Raw genomic sequence first — 19257 nt, 5'->3', positions numbered from 1 at the left:
GTATGGGGTAACCTCCGTTGCCATGGATATCATTAGGAATAGATGTGAGCTGGGGTGGGGGGTGTGCATAAGCAGGGTAGAGACACAGTGGTTGTTGGTCTTCTGGTCCCTGCTCTTTGTTGTCACATGCAGTCCCAGGTTGTTTTTTGTTTCTCCATGAGGCCTTGAGGACTCAGTGCTGTCAAGGCTGAGGATGTCAAACAGGAAGTCAGGGGAAGAACATCTGATCCAGAGGTTTATTATGGTCTGTGTGCTAAGGCAGTTTTCCCAAGGACTCTACCACAATGAGCCATTGTGGTAGCAAGGAATGATCGATACAAAACCGATAACTATGATAACTAATCTTCTTAAGATGTTTTCCCAACATGTAAAATTAGCATTTTGATAATCTATTATTTGTCAGTCAAAATAATCAAATTAATTTACCCTATTATGAAAATGTCTATTCATGCTCACATTCATAGGTATATTCCAGTTCACTACACAAGTATATGCCCAGTTTTTGTCGTTGCTTAACTTTCCAGGTGAGGGGCCACTGTGACCATTGTAGCCCAGTGCTCCACTTAAGTAAGGTCTCACAAGAGAAACGTTTTGAGCGCAAGAAATAAATGAATCAATTTCATTTTGATTGTATATTACTCTACAAGGACCTTGACCTAATTTTTACCTGAACACCACAGATTTTATTATTTTATTTCCAAATGTCACAATTCTATTAAACCTGACCTGATATGAGGGCTTGAGATGGCAGCTGATACACTGCACTGTTCCATTTGCACGTGAGTGATTGTAATTCGCTCGTGTAGCTGAGGCCATAGTCTGTGATGTGAACAGTCACAACTGATCAATCACTCGTGGCTGGTTGGGGCCCGCAGACAATAGGGCCTCTATCAAATGAAAAGAAAGAACGAGAGGAAAAAAAACTCGCCGAAACCATCATCGAGAGCACAGAGAGAGACCTGTCAGCCATTGTTTGCCCATGGAGAGGGAAATGCCGGAGGACTTTCTCCCCGGTCCTCGCCAGCGTCTTGTCTTTTAGCTGCTGCGAGCGACAGATAAAGGAGGCTCTGGCGGCAGTTAATCATTTTCAGGTGTTCAAAAGAAACGACTCGATATGACAGTGCTGACAATCATGCTGCATCACAAAGGCTGGCTGAGCGCTGTGGCCACGAGAACGACTGTTGTTTTGTTGGTTTGTTTGTTTGTTTGTTTGTTGGTTGGTTTGTCTGTATTGTTTTGCTCCTGAGACCGGTGGAGGTGTATGTGCAGTCCAACTCCATACAGTTCTGATTCAGGCTTTTGCTGATTGCTCCTAATTTAGTGTAAAAAAAAATTAGGGAAGAGATTAGAAAAACAGGCAGGTTTTCAAACAAAGGAAGGTCCCGGGGGGGGGTTATGCTTGTAAAAACATTTCCATCTAAATGCAGATTTGTTATATCTGCTGTGATGGGGCCGCCATGCTTGTATTCATTATTTAACCATGAGGGAATAAAGCAATTTTTCCCTGCCTCCCTTGAAGCCATAATTTGGATTTTAAGAAGGTATCTGCAATTGATTTCTTTTGATTTAACGTTGCAAATTGGAATGGGTGAGAACAATACACCACAGGGCAGGAGCAGCAAAGAGAGATGGGATCAGGAAATGGAAGCAAATCGACTAAAGGGAAGTGGATGTCTGTTGAGTCTATCTATTCACGGCAAGGTTTAATTTGCCACGGGGCCGGAAAGCGCACAAGAAACAAGGATTTACTGAGATAGTGTATGCCCCTGTCTGTGTGATTTGGAACAGGCAAATATCGCTTTAGATGTCGAAGCACACAAATAGAGTATTGACAGCAGTCTACTCGACATGAATCTGGGTGTGTGAAAAGAAAGCTCTTTTTTGGAGGGGAGGGGGGTATTGCTTGTTCCACTTGAGGGTAAAAGGCCTCCGAAATTGTCTCGGAGATGTGTGGAGTAAACACAATTAGGAATGGCATGTCCCTGTGGGAGGTGAACCAAAAGGAAGAGATGAGAGCGCTGTCTGACAGGCTCCCTGGGCGGTAGGGGTGAGAGAGGGGGGATTGTGGGATACTGGAGGTGCATCCCCTCAGGGTCTCAGACTGCTGACTCACTTCGCCAAGCCTGAGAGTCCTGTCTCCTTTCACTCTCCCTCACTCCTCTCTCTTTCTCTCTCTCTCTCCCTCTCTCTTTCTTTCTCTCTCTCTCCCTCTCTTTCTCTCTCTCTTTCAGTCACTCACTCTGGCACATTTTAATGGAGCATCAAATTGGACAGTGAGCTCTTGCTTTAACATCATACAGGTGCAGACCTCCCACCCCCCCACCCCTCTCTAACCCCACATAGTTCCCATCGCTGTGCAGTTACTTTGCCATCACTTTCTGTCCCCCCACTTCATGCTCCCCGCCAGGCTTCTCTGGCACCAGACACCAGTGACACACTCCTCCTTACATGTTTCCCTCCTCCGCATTCTCTGCTCAATTTTTTTGTAGCTCTGCAACCAACAACCACCAACCCCACCCCTCCTTTGAATTGATGCTTGCCAGAGGAGACATTACCTGGCACGCCAGTTGGGAAATGTCATTCCGCACTTCCTAGTCAGATTTTCGGAGCAACGCAGATGGAATTCACAGCACAACAGCATGTGTGTGTGTGTGCAGTCTAATGTCCCCTGAGGATTCCAGTATTAGGCTTCTGCTGCTGGCGCTTTCTGTAGGTTTTAGAAGTCGCTCCTTGCTGTGTGTTGGCGTCCAGAAAATATTGCTGCCATGCCAGTGTGGGTGAATAGAAAGAACGCCCGATGTTAACACTTTGTCATCTGAAGTTAAAGTTTGGTACACATATCTGCGTCCTCTGGGGCAATGTAATGAGCCAACTTCACCGTGTTCTTGCTGAGTTTAATGATCTCAAGAAGTCCATTTCACATTGCTCCCATTCATTCTGCTGCAACTGTAGCACACGCTGCGCCACCGCCGCCGCCACCGACGCCTTCTGAGTGTCATGGCGCAACTTGCCATTTGTTAGAGCGCCGGGGCTCTCATGAGCGCTGAGTGTTTCTGTGTCCCGTTCCCGTCGCCTCCGTCATGTGTGACTTCCTGCTGGAAACGCACCCTGCAGCACTTTCCATCATCACTGATGCGACAGCAAGCTTGTCACACACAAGTGTGTGTGTGTGTGTGTGTGTGTGTGTGTGTGTGTGTGTGAGTCCCACTCTTAGACACTGAGAGGAAGAGCTTCACTCTTTGTGAAGCTGAGGAGGTGAGAGCCTCCCCCTCTCTGAATTCAGCTACGCAACAGTGAGTCGCGTCGCTACCGGGGGCTCTGGCACTCACCATGCCGCAGTCGTCCCCAACCCTACAGCGCGTGAAAGCCTGATCGACACATCGGCTGTTTCGAGTCGTCGGCTTTGACTTCAGATCTGTTTCAGGTGCTCGATGTGCCGAGCGGCAATGGCAGCAGAGCGCAGGCCAAGAGAGATGCTCTCATGTTTAAAAAGAGAGAGAGAGAAAGAGAAAGTCTGAGAAGACTGTGCTCCGAGATGAGAATCTGAAGTGGAAGAGAGACGCGCTGTGATTGAATATCTGGCAGCTAAAGCCTGGAGATGGATTGGAAATATTTTTTTTAAGGTGCTAGAAAATCTTGTTGTGTGGAGAGAAATACTCCACTATGAGGCTTAATTGCAGGTAAATGAAGAGGAGAATAGAAAAGCTCTTTGACTGCTGCTCATAGTCAGAAAGAGAAAAGCAGCACCACCTGCTCATTTCAGGGTCACTTCAATCATCAATGACATTTTAATGTGTTAAAACACTCATCTCATTAATTAACAGCACGGCAGCATTTTCTTTAGCAGGTCAAACATTTGTTTTTCATTCCTCAACTGAGTTTTTAAAAAAACGTGCGAGCGAGGTGGGTGTAGAGGAGATTGAGGTAAATTCCAAGCAGCGTTGAAATAAATCCACTGGAGCTACTCTGCACCCTCTGGCCTTATTCTGGCATGCCGTTTTCTCCCCTGATCCAGTATGTCATTCATGTGTGCCCGAAAATTAGATTTCCTACCTCGAGTGTGAGAGAATAAAAGAGAGTGGGAAGGAAAAAGAGGTTTTCTCCCTCCACACTGCTCGTCTCAAATGATATATTTAATAAATCTCCGCGCTTTCTTTAAATCAATGCTTTTCTGAGCGCTGGAACTCACCAAGGGGGGCCTTAATGGAAAGTGTATATAATAAGGATTGCTTTAAAGTCCTGGTGCGAATGAACTGGTATCCCCTGGTGATTTCAGGCACTGGAGGCTCATTCCGTCGATTCCACATCCCGACACAGCGTGTGTGTTTTTTTTCCCTTTCTTTCTATCACATAACCTAATGAATTTTGTCTCAGTGTGTTCACAGGCAGGTTTGTGGAGGGGGCCGGATAGGGAAGTGGGGGTATGGGGAGAGATTATATGAGGAGAAAAATGCGTCCCTTCGGTTTTATAGTCAGCTCAGCCATCTTATGTGACTTATAAATATTGTAATTATGCGCACTGCAGATAGGCTCACTGTTGCAGGTGAGGAGATGGTGATTACAGCCAGCTCATTCAGGGAATTATGGAGCAGATTAGACAGGGGCCTCTCCAAAGATTTTTGCTCGGCATTTTCGCTTCTCTTGAGTGGGGAATTTTTGGGAACTACACGGCTCAATTTGAAATGCAGTATCAGAACCGACTGCCTTTCAAGTGTCGGGCTGCATCAGCACTAGGCATAAGTAGCATAACATGATTAGGCTTCAATGAGAAGATGAAAGGGAAAAGTTCAAATATGATTTCAAATAAAGAAGACTAATAAGTGAGAAGATTTCAAGAACATATGTCCTGAGTTTTGATTTTGGAGGTAATGTTGAAAGGAGTTGTTCAAGCAGGCCAAAGACCGAAGCAGTGACTGAGGCCTTATCTGTTGTGACAATAGGAACTTGGAACTTTGAAAGTTTTGGAAGCTGTGTCAGGACATATTTATTGTTTTGTGACATGACCTGGTGTGATTTTTAAAGAACACTGGGGTTGGGCAGGTCTGGATTGAGGTTTGATTCTAGAAAAAACAAATTGCCTAAATGTCTATTTGTTTCTGAGACACATAGTCCAGACAGCCAAAAAGAACATCTTAGGCTTCCACTGACCCCTTTACCCCGTCCTCTCCTTGTCTGTGCTGCAGGTCTGACCGGGGCGGACACAGTGGTGAACATGCGTAAGGTCACGCACCAGAGGGTCCAGGAGCCGCTGGCTGGCACCGCCCTCCTGCCCTGTGTCTTCACCCTGCGGCCCAGCCCGTCCCACGAGCCGCCCCGCATCAAGTGGACCAAAGTCTGGGGCCCGAGCGGGTCCGGGGGCCCGCAGCGCGAGCAGTCCGTCCTCGTCGCCAAGGGCAACGTCATCAAGGTGAAGAAGGCATTCCAGGGCCGCGTCACTCTGCCCGGTTACCCGGACAACCGATACAACGCCAGCATGGCGCTGACGGGCCTGCGCTCGAGCGACTCTGGCATGTACCGCTGTGAGGTGGTGGTCGGAATTAACGACGAACAAGACATCGTGCCCCTGGAAGTCACAGGTAACGCCCTGCGTCTGGACTACTAATACATTCACCTGTCAAGTTAATGAACTGCTCGAACATGGGTCACTACTTACATGAAAACTCACATGCATACAATCAACACTATGCTCCTGGAATGGGGAATGCACATCACAGAAAGTTTTTTCTCTGTGAAAAGTGAAACAGGGTGAATATGAACTTGTATCCTGCTTTAAACTGTGCTGCACGTAGACCGTAGACTAAATAATCAGATATTCCCTGACATCCTGTCTCGATTGGCCTGTTGTTTTTTGCAGTGCAGTTGCTCTTTGCAGTGTTTTTTTCTTATCAATTACTGAATGTGATGCACTTACTGCGGGCACAGGGGAGCCTCAATTCTAGTTCCATTTTGCTTCAGGAAATTGCTGATAAAAACGTATATTACTGCTTTTAACTGCAACCAGCACAGTAAGCATCAGTAAACTGTGTTTTGTGTTTGTTTTAAACAGATTGTTCTATCCCGCTCTTGTTGATTTATGCATTTCATTCCCAGGTGACTTGTGGAGAATTGATTAACAAACCATAAACCCCTCCCATACAAAAAGCCCATTACCCAGCCCATTGTCTATAACTGATCTTGTGGGCTAAACCTTAATTGTGTCATGGTGCATTGCAGACAGCAGCACTCCATACAAATCCTCCAAGTCATTAACACTTTAATGAAATTGTATTGATATTTACTAGACTATATCAATATCAGATTAATGTAGATATTTTTAGTATGGCTATAGGTTGCCTGACCTTGACTGTGTGCCTATATTTCATGTCTGGCTCATATTAACTGGCCAATTCTCTGCATTTCACCAATTAGAGTTGAATATCGATTCCTGTTGTCAGGGAATATCATGAAATATTTCAACTAATTAAGTGTTAAATAGCTCTATCTACAAAAGGGTGACACTGTAAAGTCTTATTTGTTCCTAGCTATTTCCACACGTATAATGTCACCCTGTCTTCCTTATCTTTTGTCCTGTACACTTGTTCCAACTGAGCATTAATCAGTATTTGCCAACACACTCCCAGACTAACAGACTGTATCAGTTTAGTCTAGTCCTTCCAGCTATGGTGTTCTTAATTAGATACGTTCAGCTGTTCAATAGAGGAGTCCTACAACAAGTAGCTCTTTGAAGTCCTATTTTTAGACTTAACAAACACACAAAAAAATTTTTTTTTGCTTCAAATGTATTTCATGGAATTGAAAAGTTCCTGGTAAAGTGTGTCAAACTCCGAGAATGGCAAGAGGGAAAATGAAATAATAATAGAAAAAACAAGTTCAGCAAGAGGAGCGGAAGAGGAAAAATATAATAAAAATAAAAAAAATACCATCCCATCCCAGTCTCTTTGAAGTTGGGATACTAGTAGGGGAAACACCGTGGATGCCAGGAAAAGCTGTGGGTTCTGACCACAGAGGAGTGGGGCCTGCCTGTTCCTCTGCATGGCTAGCAGCGAGATTGCTTGAATCGGCCCCCAGCCCTGCAAGCCTCCCTCCCTCCCTCCCTCCATTCTTCCACACACAAGGCTCAGAAGATAAAGGAGCAATTTTAAAGTTGTATTCCTGCCTCCCTGTCCTCTCGCTTTCATGTGCAGCTCCCTTCTGGGATTGGATGTGTGAATTGCTGCGAGAGACGACTGTTGTTGTGTGTGTGTGTGTATGTGTGTGTGTGGGTGGGTGGGGGTGGTGGGGGGGTAGGGGTTGGGATGCCGCGGCAGGATGGCTAGGGAATACTAGATGGACACTTCAAAAGCAATCCCATTCCTATCTCTCTGCACGGTGGAGCGGAATCCTGTCCATTCACAGGTCAGGGGCTCCGTAGTCCAGCCCTCCCTCTTTAGCCATCCCCACCCCCCATCCCTCCTCGAGTGGAGGTGAGCACTATAACACAGAAACGAGGCCCACCTCTCATGCCATTCTGTTCCATTGTCTACTCTGCAGAATGAACATTATGAGGAGGCGTATGGTGTTGTTGCTGTTGAATTACCTGCAGCTCCCCAATGTATTATGTTCAGGATATAATGAACCCAGGTTTTTTTTTTCTCTATGCGTGGTGAAACACAAACAAACGCCATGTTATTACAATAGCACATAAAATCGAACACAAACGTCGGGACGTTCTGTAGTCGTGGGAGGGTGTCGCTGCTCGGTTAATACAGACGGAGTGACAAGCTGTAGACTATAGAGTTTTTGTGTAGCGTTTGTGTTTGAGTTGAGATCAGGCAGAACAGTATACTGCATCCTCTCTCAGTGCGGCATAACTACTGGCTTGGCAGACTCTTTTTTAAAGTCCCCCTCCCAGCTCAGCGTGCCATGTCTTCTCTTCAGGGGTGGTGTTCCATTACCGGGCTCCACACGACCGCTACGCTCTCTCCTTCGCCGACGCCCAGCGTGTGTGTCTGGAGAACTCGGCGGTAATAGCCACGCCGGCACAGCTGCAGGCCACCTTTGACGACGGGTATGACAACTGTGACGCAGGCTGGCTGTCGGACCAGACGGTGAGGTAAGGGCAGCTCTCTGTGGTGGAGCGTAATGTCAGTGCCAGAGATGAGCGTGCAGAAGAAACAGTGATTAGCCTAGGACACCCTGCGTGCTCTTTTTCCTGTAAACATCTGTTTAAATTTGATTGTTCTTTTATATTCTGCCTGAATTGAAAAAAAAAAAACTGAAAGAACAGCACCTTTTCACAGGAGGAAGGCAGGCGCTTGACTGATTACTGTCAGAGCACGTATAATTACAGCTTTATAGGTCATAAGCCTTTTCACTTCTGTTGTCAATACCCATTAGCACTTACGTGCACAACAGCTCTCTCATTGCAGTTATTGCGAGGCCCCTGCTACCTCCCCCTACTCATTTGTGGCCAGCGGCCTGTCAAACCTGGGTATTGATACTGATGCCCACATGCAGCTGTTATGTGCGTATGTTCAGCCGCTAATTGTGCCGTGGGTGGGGAGTCATTTTCATAAAGTGCAGCCATAAGCGCCCGCCCTTCCACCTGGGACACCTTTAATTGGGCCATCTCCAGAGCGACTTGGCTGCACATCAATGGAGAGGCGAGCGCTCACAATTAATGCGGCAGGGGAAAAAATAGAGACATCAGAGGTTCTGTGAATGATTGAGTTAGACTTTCTCTTTTTTTCTTTCTTTCTTTCTTTTTTTCTTTCTTCCCTCTCCTATTGGCTTGATGAAACAGGTTGAAATCTAAATTGTTGGTTCTGTGGAGTGTGTGAGATTCCGTGCGCTCTCTCCTTACCAACCCCGGAGTGTTGTATATAATCTCTTAATCAGCCTTTAGCTCAGCACCTCAATGCCATTTGAATCAATGTACTTTAGAGTAATTGCACAGTTGGAGCTGTATATAGATCCATCTCCACCTCCAGCCAGGGGGGGACTGTTGGAGGAATTCCTGATTTCTTTGGCTTCTCTCTGCAGGTACCCGATCCAGTCTCCAAGACCAGGTTGCTATGGAGACAGGGAGGACTTACCTGGCGTTAGAAACTATGGCAATCGGGTCCCCGATGAGCTGTTTGATGTCTACTGCTTCGCCAAGAAGCTGCAAGGTACGGCAGGAGCGCATCAATTAGGGATTAGTCATGCATGAACTTCCAAAGCCATGGGACGCCACCGATACAACACCGGAGCTTTGGCTTAAACTAGCGCCATGAGGAAAGCGAAAGCCATGACCCACACCTTCCAAGTACCCTGCTCAGTTCATTACAGCCAACTTACCATAAAGTAGGGCACTTTCCAAGCCTAGCGTTCTGGTCCATGGCTAGGGTGAGCCTAATAAAGACTCGTTCACAGGTGACCGTACAGGTCTGTTTTACATATGGGTCATCACCATCTCATTAGAAAGGAGAGATAAAAAGCAGCATTCACAAAGTGTTCTTCTAAATGACCAAGCTCTCTATCTCTCCTGCTCTCTCCAAAGAGTGATTCATACACAAACATGCTGCTAGTTTGTCAAGGCAGAGACCTCTGGCTGGGCTACCCCAGTGCCATCCTTTACCACCTTTCCCCTGCTCTCCTTCTGTCATGCTGCTCATTAGGCTGTGTGCCCTGTTAACCTCGCTCTCTCTCTCTCTCTCTCTCCGTGGCTCTTCTCCCTCCCTCCCTCCCTCCCTTCCTCCATCCCTTCCTTCCCTCCCCCCTCGTTTTCAGGCGAGGTGTTCCACTCCTCCGTTCCAGAGAAGCTGAGCTTGGCCACGGCCTCCACGCACTGCCACACGCTTGGCGGCCAGCTGGCCACCGTCGGGCAGCTCTTCCTCGCCTGGCAGGCCGGGCTGGACCGATGCGACCCAGGCTGGCTGGCGGACGGCAGCGTCCGCTACCCTATCAACCAGCCACGCCGGAACTGTGGTGGGGATGAGCCCGGAGTGCGCACCGTCTACCACAACCCCAACCGCACCGGCTTCCCTGACACCACCACCCTGTTTGATGCCTACTGCTACCGAGGTACCATGGCAACCAATGTGATCGTGATTCATTATTTTAATTAGATTTAATGCGTGCATGCTTGGATCAACATAGGCTTTCCTGTTTCCTCTGGGAATATAAGTGCTAAGCTCTCAGTCTAAACCTTCATTCCTTCGAATTTTTCAGGCAGACTACATGAATCCTCTTTCTGTGCAGTTTCAGATATCTAGCAGACCAACTTTTTGTAATGGATGGAGTAATGTATGAGTGCATGAATGCATTTGTATACTAATTAGATAGATTCACTGAGAAACACCCAGAAGAAGCACAGTAGTTGGCAAGTGGGCAAATGCTGAGCATACCAAAACAAATACATAAAAACATGTGCAAGGCCAACCATATGTCCTTTTTTATGCAGCTCAGGGCTTTGACAAATTCGCAGATATGAAGCTAATATTTTAACCAACCTATTTTAATCCCTAATAAAGCATAAAATATGTATTGTTGCAAAGTTCAGTAAATAATGAACTTCCCTCATGCTAAATATTCCAGTAACACAGAATGAGGAAAAAGCTGTGGAAGCTGTAGGACTTCTCCAGACTGGAGAAGACCTCGAGTCGGGCCCCATCGAGGGTCAGACGGATCCCCAGAAGAACCATCTCTCCCAGCCCTCCTACCCTGAGCCCTCCACATGGACTGGCCTAGTGGACCTGGAGAAGGAGGGCATCAACTCCATCGTCAGTAATGAGTCCTCGGAGATATCTGAGGAGCATGTTGTGATTCACTTACGGCCAGACGAGGCCTCCGTTCGCTGGGGTGAGGAGCAGGAGGAGTCCATGGGGGAGCCTCAAGAGGCGATGGCCCCAAAGATCCTGTCTCTGCTGGGCCTGACCGACCAGGATAAGGTGGAGAACCAGGGCGGTTCGGCCAAAGAGGATGAGACCGATGAAGGTACGGAGGAAGTAGAGCTGCCGTTCGGCTTGGATCATCTGACCGTGGCCTCGCCAACTCCTCAGTCCCACACCACGGGTGAGAGCATGCTCTCCAACATCGTCAACACCATCATGAGGCCCTGGAGGTACTGGGCCAGCAGCACCGAGGCCGACGTTCCTCCCACATCCCCCAGCCTGACCAGTGGACCCACCCCGGAGATCCAGAGGGCCAAGTCCAAGCTGGAGGAGCTGAAAGTGGGGGTGCGCAAAGGCAACCCCAGCAATGCGAATGCTATCGTGGAGCCCTCTCACAAAACCTCCACGGCTGTCAGTCCAGCAGGCACAGATGATGGACTGTCTGAGCAGGAAAGGGAGCTGATGCCGGAGGTCCAGCATGCATCCTCAACCGCACTGAAGGGTCCAGAAAATCCTAGTAGGGGTCAGATGTTCCCTCCCACTGCTCAGACCACATCATTAGGTAGATATACAGTCATATTTATGTCGTGTGTCAATGTTCATCTATTTCTCTTCATATTCGCAACCTATTTCCATGCATATTTATGAGGTCTTGTTATGCATGGATATGCAGTATGTGTTGTGTAAAATGTCCATTTTACACAATCTCTCTAAACTGTCCATCTCGGTCCATCTCCAAAAACTGTTATACTCGACATGTGGTAAGAACTCATTTATTGAATAATTATAACACGTCTTGGCGAGTCAATTATGTTATGTAAATTAATGGTTACACTTTACTTGACAGTATCGGCATAAGAGTGACATGACACTGTCATGAACGTGTCATAAACTAGTCATAAATGTTCTATTATTAAGTGACATTCGGTTTTTGTCATAACAAGTTACAGTAGGGTTAGGATTAGGGTGAAGTTTTCAAGTTAGGTTTAGGGATAGAGTTAGAGTTAGGGTTAGGGTTAGGATTAGGGTCATGTGTCGTGTTCATGACAATGACAGTGTCATGTTATGTCATGTTACTTTCAAGTTAAGTGTTAACAAATTAATAATTATATAACTAGAAATGCATTTCCAAGGAATTACCAGTGCATGAAAATGCTAAAGTTGTGATGTAAAATATCATGTATAGTTAAAACAGATAATACAGAGATGGTTACTACGGTGATGCTAGGATAGACATGGTGGATAGTTTAATGATAGTTTAAAAGTAGACCGTTTAAAAGTTGAAGGTAAATAGTTTAAAAGTTGTTGACAGACTGGAAGTTTAATGAATGTTGATATTCAAATAGTTTACTATGCTAACCATGCTACCTAGCTAATGTTTTATAGCAGTGCTAGCAATGCTAACATGCTAACAATGCTTCTTAGCTAATGTTTTCTAGCAGTTTTGCTAAACATGCTAACTATGTTAACAATGTTAACTATGTTAACCATGTTACTTAGCTAACTTAACTAACGTTTTCTAGCAGTTTTGTTAAACATGTTAACTATGCTAACAATATTAACATGCTAACTATGTTAACCATGTGACTTCGCTAACCTAGCTAATCATTTTTAGTTGATATGCTAACTATGCTAACTAGCATGTTAACAATGCTAACATGCTAACTATGTTAACCATGTGACTTAGCTAACCTAGCTAATCATTTTTAGCAGTTTTGCTAAAAATGCTAACAATGTTAGCATGCTAACTATGCTAACCATGCTAACTAGCTACAGTGGGTAGGAGTCATAGTTGATGACAAGTGTTGACATAGTTGATGACAAGTTAAAAGTTGTTTATAGACAGCTAGTTTAATAGATAGTTTAATGATAGTTTAAAAGTAGACTGTTTAAAAGTTAAATGTAAAAAGTTCAGTAGTTTAATGGGTTACATTGTTTAACAGTGGATTAGTGTAGTGAGGACTTTTATTTTGAAACAGTTTTGGGCAGAGGAAACAGTTGAATAGGATGTGTAGTCTTAATTGACCCAGATTGTATGCTTAAAGCCTGAGGCTGCAGGTGGCCTGAACACCTGCCATAGGATTCTAATTGCTTAATGGCCGTATTATGATGTCATAATCGGCAATGTTAAGTCTATGGGGATTTTTAAAAAGTTTTTCTTTAATAGTTTAAAAAGTATAAAAGTTTCAAAGTTGAAAAGACATAGCAGCTTGGTCCGTTTGAAGACCTACGTAACAAAGTTTGAACGAAGTTTCTAAGTTAAACTGTTCAAGAGAAGTTGCGTACGGAAAAAGTGGTAAGCGGAATAATAATAAGAAGTTGCCTAGGAAGAACAGTACAGTGCATTTTCATGCACTGTAATTATGTAAATTAGTCCAAAATGGCCATATTTTCATTTGAGATGTCTGTAGAGTTTTGAGCAGAGGGGCAAAAGACAGAATGTAAAAGAGGCTGAGCAGCAGCAGTGCTGTGAATTGATGTGAGTGGATTGCCTCATCAGAGGAGGAAATCCCATTGGGTGAATCTAATCTCATTCAGGCGCCCGGTGCGGCCACTTTGGCTCGGTGATATAGCCCAGGCAGTCACGCAGGGAAATGGGCGGCTGCATCTCCACCACATCTCATTCCCAGTTAAAAAGGGATGTGGAGACATTTCAACTTCGCCAGAAGAGAGTCCAATTTCATCACCTCCGGGGCCATAAATGAGAATCAGTTACTGTGATTTCAGGGGCAGTGGTAAAGGAGAGAGAGGGCAGTGATTTGAGTGGCATTGGTCCCTGGTGCTCGGAGGGACACATCAGAGGTCCAGTAGATGAGGCTTGGTGTGGGGTGTGAGGAATGGAAATGTTCTCTCCCTGGGTCATGTGGCTTTACATAAAGTTGGGACTTCATCAATTCAAATGTCCCCCGCAGAAACCATTTAACTCCGTCAGCATTAATGTTTAATGTTTTGGGGGAAACCTAGACTTCAGACGCCATGTATTATTTACTTTGGTTTTCTAATGAATGCTTCTTTGCGAGGGTAACACCAGTGGTCCAGCAATCTCAGCCATGCTCTCAAATTAACTCTTTTGTTTTTGAATGCTGTCCATAATTACCAATAGATCTTGTGGGAGAAACGCTGAGAGAAAATATTTGATGCACATCAGGAAGATTTAATAGAGGGCTGTCTGAGATGTTTTTCAGCTGTCAAAAAATACTGTTTTGATCATCCATCTTACCAAATATGGTTTAATTGGATTGGAACTATGTAGATTAAAAAAAAAAAACTCACAAAGTAAAACTAACATTTGTGGACTTAATTAATATTGAAAAATATCTGAACCTCCTGTGACAACACAAACTGCTCACAAGTTAACTTCAAGGCACCCATAAAAGAGGGCTCAGAATGATGTCAACCTGATTTCAACCCATAAGATGTCATCCTTACAACAGTGCTGATGTTGCAGAAATAATTTATTAATATTTTATATCTTGTCCAGATTTGGAAATGATTGAATTGAGAAATGAGTTTGTGAATTGTTTCTCATCAGAGACTCTAATTGCTCACCCCGTACCGTCATTGCCCATTCATTTGTACATTTAATTATTAATATCAAACAGGATGAATACATGCCATTACTGTCTCTATATGGAACTGAAGTGCTTAATTAGTTATTCATGTTATTAATTGCACTATTACTCAGATTGAGGCTTCTATGTAGACCCCAGCCCAGCCTCTCCCAGCACAGGGCGATGTTACATCAGCTGATGAAATATTTAGGATTAGCTTAATATTTAATTTAATCCACACAGATCTGCCTGTATTGCTCCAAGAGTTATTGTGTGAGTGCAGAAAGAGCAGAGTGTTTGCACTGTCTCCTCGCGGTGTCTTTGCACCTGAGCATACCATGCAGGAGGTGCACTGCTGCAAGAACCCGACAAACATGATTGCTGGGTCCCCCCAAGGTTTAGTGCTACCGCCACTGCTGTAAACAAACACTCTGCTCAGAATACTGTCAGCACAGACTGTTGAACGTCAACACACAGCAGAGCACCAGTATAATATATGTTCTTATGTTCTGGTAATCCTAGAGGCATTCAGTGCAAATGGATTTCATTCCCGGGCAGGTTATTATTCCAGGATGTGACAATTCATATATTTCTTTACACCTTTCAAAAAGAGAAAACTAATCCTAATAATAAGGTCTTGATGAGTGTATCTAAACCCTGCAATATTGGCTCTGCCATGCCCATAATCACCCTCTAAATACAGAGGTAATTCAACAGATGAATAGATTACTAGTGTTCAGGTTGGTATCAGTGTGGGGATTAATGGATGCATAATCATTGTGCTATATTAAGTTGCATATATTAGCCTACATGTAATTATTGCCATCGTCGGGTGGGGGTAGTGAGCTTTCCAAGCGGATCTTGAATGCATTTAAATAAAGCTGTGCTGTCCCTGATTTAATCATTGTCTGTCTTCTGCCTGCAGGCCTGGTTCCACTGAAACCCACTGACGTGGCAAAACCGACCTCAGCCATTAATGCATCACCAGGCTCGAGGAGCACATTTGGATCGTCCCCAGTGCTCGGCAGCAAACAAAGGTGGACCTTGAAATCCATAAAGGGGCCCAACCTTGGCGCCCCAGGCAGCAGCAGCAGCAGTGTCGGGGAGCATATTTATCAGGGCAGAGGTCCTCCTGTGGAGCCCATGGAGGCCAAGGCTGCCGCTCTGGAGATCGTGGCCATGCCTGTGTCCAGAGACGGCCCCTCGGAGAACTACTCCGGGGAGGGGAGGGAGCACGGCGAGCAGGGTTATCCGTTTCCTGGCCTCCCTGCGTCAGGGAGGACGACCTCGCAGGAGGAGGATGCAGATACTGAAGGCAGCACAGCCAGAGACCCGCTGGATGTGTTTAGCGAGCAGGTGAAAGAGGCCGGTGTCTCTGATGTCAGCCCCACCAAGAACCAGCCTGTGGTTCTGCAGACCACCGTCCAGTGGCAGTTGGTGCATCTGCCCACAGTGCCTCCTAGTGGCGGTGGAGGATCGCCAGAGGCCAAGCTGCAGCAGACGTCTGAGTCTGTGGAGCCTGAGAGTACTCCCAAGGAGGCGAGGGGGGAGATCCTGTTTGTCCGCAGGCCCACAGAGAAACTCCGACCAACCTCCTCCACGGGCAAAGATGGCACCCCCTTTGTCAGGAGGAAGCAGAACTTTGCCAAGGGCTCGGCGTCGCAGCGCACCACTCTGGCCACTACCCCCGCGTCCAGCTCCACGACCACGACACCAACCCTGCCGCCCACTACAGAGTACACGATGGAGACTGCCTTCACTCTGCTCCCGGTAGAGCAGGACGAGCCCGTCCAGACCCGCGAGCCTCAGCCTCGGGCACCGATCTCCACTACTACCCCCACTACTGGCCTGGGGCCCCAGACAACCAGCGGCTCACCTCAGCTCACCACACCGTCCTCAGGAGCCAGGGACAAAGCCAGAGTCTCCGCGTACAGGACTCCAGTGTCCGAGTCCTTTGTAGTGGCCCGGGGCTGGAGAACGCTCCCCGGCTTAAGCTTCCTGCCCGTGGAGCATCGGTCAGGCCAGGCCACGCGGAACTCCACGGCGGAGAGCTCGGGAAAAGTGGCAGCCAATCAGGGCTACGAGCTTGAAAATCCATCAGGTAAAAATTCAACCCCTTTCCCCCCATCCATTTAGTCCACCAGCTTTTTCTTTTTGCTGCAAGTCACCATCAACCTGTGATCTCTCAGCCGAGCGTTACATCCCTGCTAAAGTGCTGGGCCCTTGAAGTAGCAGCCACTCATTTGATTTGATTTCATGCTGCTGATGTGCTCCCGCTGGTCGCCGCGGTGATGTCTGTAAACAAAGAGGCTGTGGACTGAAATTGAAGCAGCCTTAGTGGAGTAATTAGAGGGTCAGGGGCGGTGCAATTAAGGGGGGCTTGGAAAAGCAAAGATCTCGGGCCTGAACAAATCAATGCTGGCAGAAGAGCTACAAGACGTGGGCTGTAATTGACTCCAGTCCTTCTCTCAGTCTCTCTCTCTCTCTCTCTCTCTCTCTCTCTCTCCCTCTCTTTCTCTCTCTCTTTCATTCTCTCTTTTTCCATTTTTCACTGCTTCCCATGTCTAAAATGGTTATAACTTTGCAGAGGCCTTGTGTCTCTAGCAAAATACAGACATTCTAAAGAGATGGCTCTTACCAGTTCACAGTGGCTAGTACTGCTCTTAGAATATCTTGTTCCTCTGTTGGTGTTCTCTATATGAAGCATATTTTTGTGAAGCGTCCTGTTTATGTTGATTCCATTTGACTTTAGTTTTGGACTTTTCTATATAGATATCTAAATGCTTTTGAATATTTAGCAAATTGCACAACATGTATATTAATCCAATGACAAAAGGGCTAAAAATGCAGTTGTCATGGTGACTGTTGTTCCGAAAAGGTCCTTGTGTTGAATGTTTTGTGCTACGTACTTGAGCTCTGGACATCGAACAAAAAATCAGTGTCATAAAAATACTCCTATAATGCACTAAGGGCCTTTTGGCCGGCCTTCAGTTAAAAACAGCTGCTAGTCAATAATGATGCTTACTGTAGCGGACAGGTAAACAAAGGAGTTCATCAAAAGCTTGGCTGCCCTTGAGGCGGGCGGGCAGGGCAGGACACTACACTGTTTGTCCTATTCCCTTCCAGCGGTGCCAGTGGAGCTTCCCAGGCCCTTTTAATCAATGATCAGCACACACAAAGACTACAGTAATGAAACTCTGGAGTGCTCTCAGACATCAGGGATCTGTCACACACACACACGCACACACATACACTAACGCATGCACACACACAGAAGCACACTAACACATGCATGCACACAGACACACTCCCCAACCCTTCAACACCCCCCCCCCCCATCCAGCCCATTTCGTTGCTCGTAACCTTGTGGGACGTGTAGGCACTGCAGTGCCCGGCTATGCTCTCCCCACACTGCTTGTAGTGACGTGCCCTGCAGCAGTAGGACACACAGCGGATACGAGACAGCCGTGACACGCCGTCGCTCCTTCTCCGAGCAGCAAACACCCACACCACTCCCCGCATATATACACACACTGAGAGACCCAGAGAGAAGCCACTGACAGCTGATCAGCCGCGAAGAAATTCACCGCAGTCTGATTACCATAAGTAAAAATAATCATGAGTGTCAGGTAGGACTAGAAGCCTCTAAAATTAAATATGTTTTTTTTTTTTTTGAGTTGAGTCTAAATGTGGCTGAGGCCATAAAGCACCTCCACTGCCTCTCTCATATGCTGTGGTGCTTTATAGCTGCTGTTATACTTCACAAGGCTTCACAAGTATCCAAAAATTTACAACCACCATTACCTGTAGTTCAGAATTTTGCGTGGCTATTGGGTAGAGTGCGAGCTTTCGCCGTCTGCAAGCTGCCAGGCCCTAAATTATTCACCTCCAGATGAAATCTGTCTGACAGGTGTGTAAGGTCATTTGAGTTACAGTCATCTAGACTAAATCTCCGGTATGGCTGAAGATAGATCACTCCTAAAAACAATGTGTAACATAGCTGCATGTTACATTTTAATTGAAAAGACATTTTTTTGGACCCTTGTCTGCAAAAGTTGTTTTTTATTCCACGTCTACCCTACTGTGAGCTCTGTTCATGTCTGGAGCCAAGAAATTGGAGGCTATTGATTTCTCTGCCCTGCTTTTGCTTTCAGAGAGAATCCAGCTCCATTCAGGGTTATGTCCTAAAATGCGTTTTATTACTTGTTTGGCCCTTGTTATGTGCCCCCCCTTCCCAGCAATGTTTGCCGCGCCCCGGCTGCCCTCTCCCGACCCAGCGGAACTGTCATCAGTGTGCACAGCAGGTCCCGCCACTGACCCCAGCGACAATGAGCGCCCGGCCAACATGAGGCCGGTGCGATGACACACTCTTCAACCCTGTGCACATCTCTATCCCGCGCCTAATTTCGAAGCCTTTCTCTCCGGCTTAATGCATTAGCATCTGCAGTTTTCCATATCAAACCCGCGCGCTGAATCTAATCCCATACAGTTCAGTAGCGCTTATTTAATGAATAGGATTTGCTGAAGCCCTGCCTTGGGGAGACATTATATTCCATGGTGGAGGGCGATAAAAAGCGTTGCGCTGACTGTACTTAGCACTGTTTTTTTTGTCACTTTTACCATGGGAGCGCGAGCGGAAGTGTTGAAAATGAGCTTATCCAGACAGTATGGTGCACCACTCGAGGCTATGTAAAGAACTCCACTAAGACGTTAGTGTTGATATTACTCAAATAGTCCATTCCAAGAATCACATTTAAAACAGGCTTCCAGTGCAGATTTGTCTTCATAATGCATACTTTTCAACAAATCAGATACACACTTGTGTAATGGCTCTATTTGAATGCTCTTCCTTA

At 46.2% G+C, this 19257-nt stretch overlaps 1 protein-coding gene across 1 annotated transcript in view; it reads left to right on the top strand.

The window, feature by feature from the left end:
- The first annotated feature begins 4999 nt into the window (after positions 1-4999).
- ncanb (neurocan b) overlaps positions 5000-19257 on the top strand; it is a 54318-nt gene continuing 40060 nt past the window's right edge. Inside the window, exons 1-8 of the mRNA XM_076275444.1 lie at positions 5000-5007; positions 5110-5576; positions 7918-8092; positions 9022-9149; positions 9751-10044; positions 10558-11376; positions 15330-16505; positions 18643-18758. Coding sequence (XP_076131559.1) covers positions 5000-5007; positions 5110-5576; positions 7918-8092; positions 9022-9149; positions 9751-10044; positions 10558-11376; positions 15330-16505; positions 18643-18758 — 3183 coding nt within the window. The remainder of the gene's footprint in view (positions 5008-5109; positions 5577-7917; positions 8093-9021; positions 9150-9750; positions 10045-10557; positions 11377-15329; positions 16506-18642; positions 18759-19257) is intronic.

This window comes from Alosa pseudoharengus, unplaced genomic scaffold (genome assembly GCF_046254945.1).
Source record: "Alosa pseudoharengus isolate Yale_2024_CS ecotype anadromous, Long Island Sound unplaced genomic scaffold, YU_APseudo_1.1 YU_APseudo_1.1_scf_11, whole genome shotgun sequence".
NCBI classification, from domain to species: domain Eukaryota; kingdom Metazoa; phylum Chordata; class Actinopteri; order Clupeiformes; family Clupeidae; genus Alosa; species Alosa pseudoharengus.
This window is presented reverse-complemented; position numbering and strand designations above follow the sequence as displayed.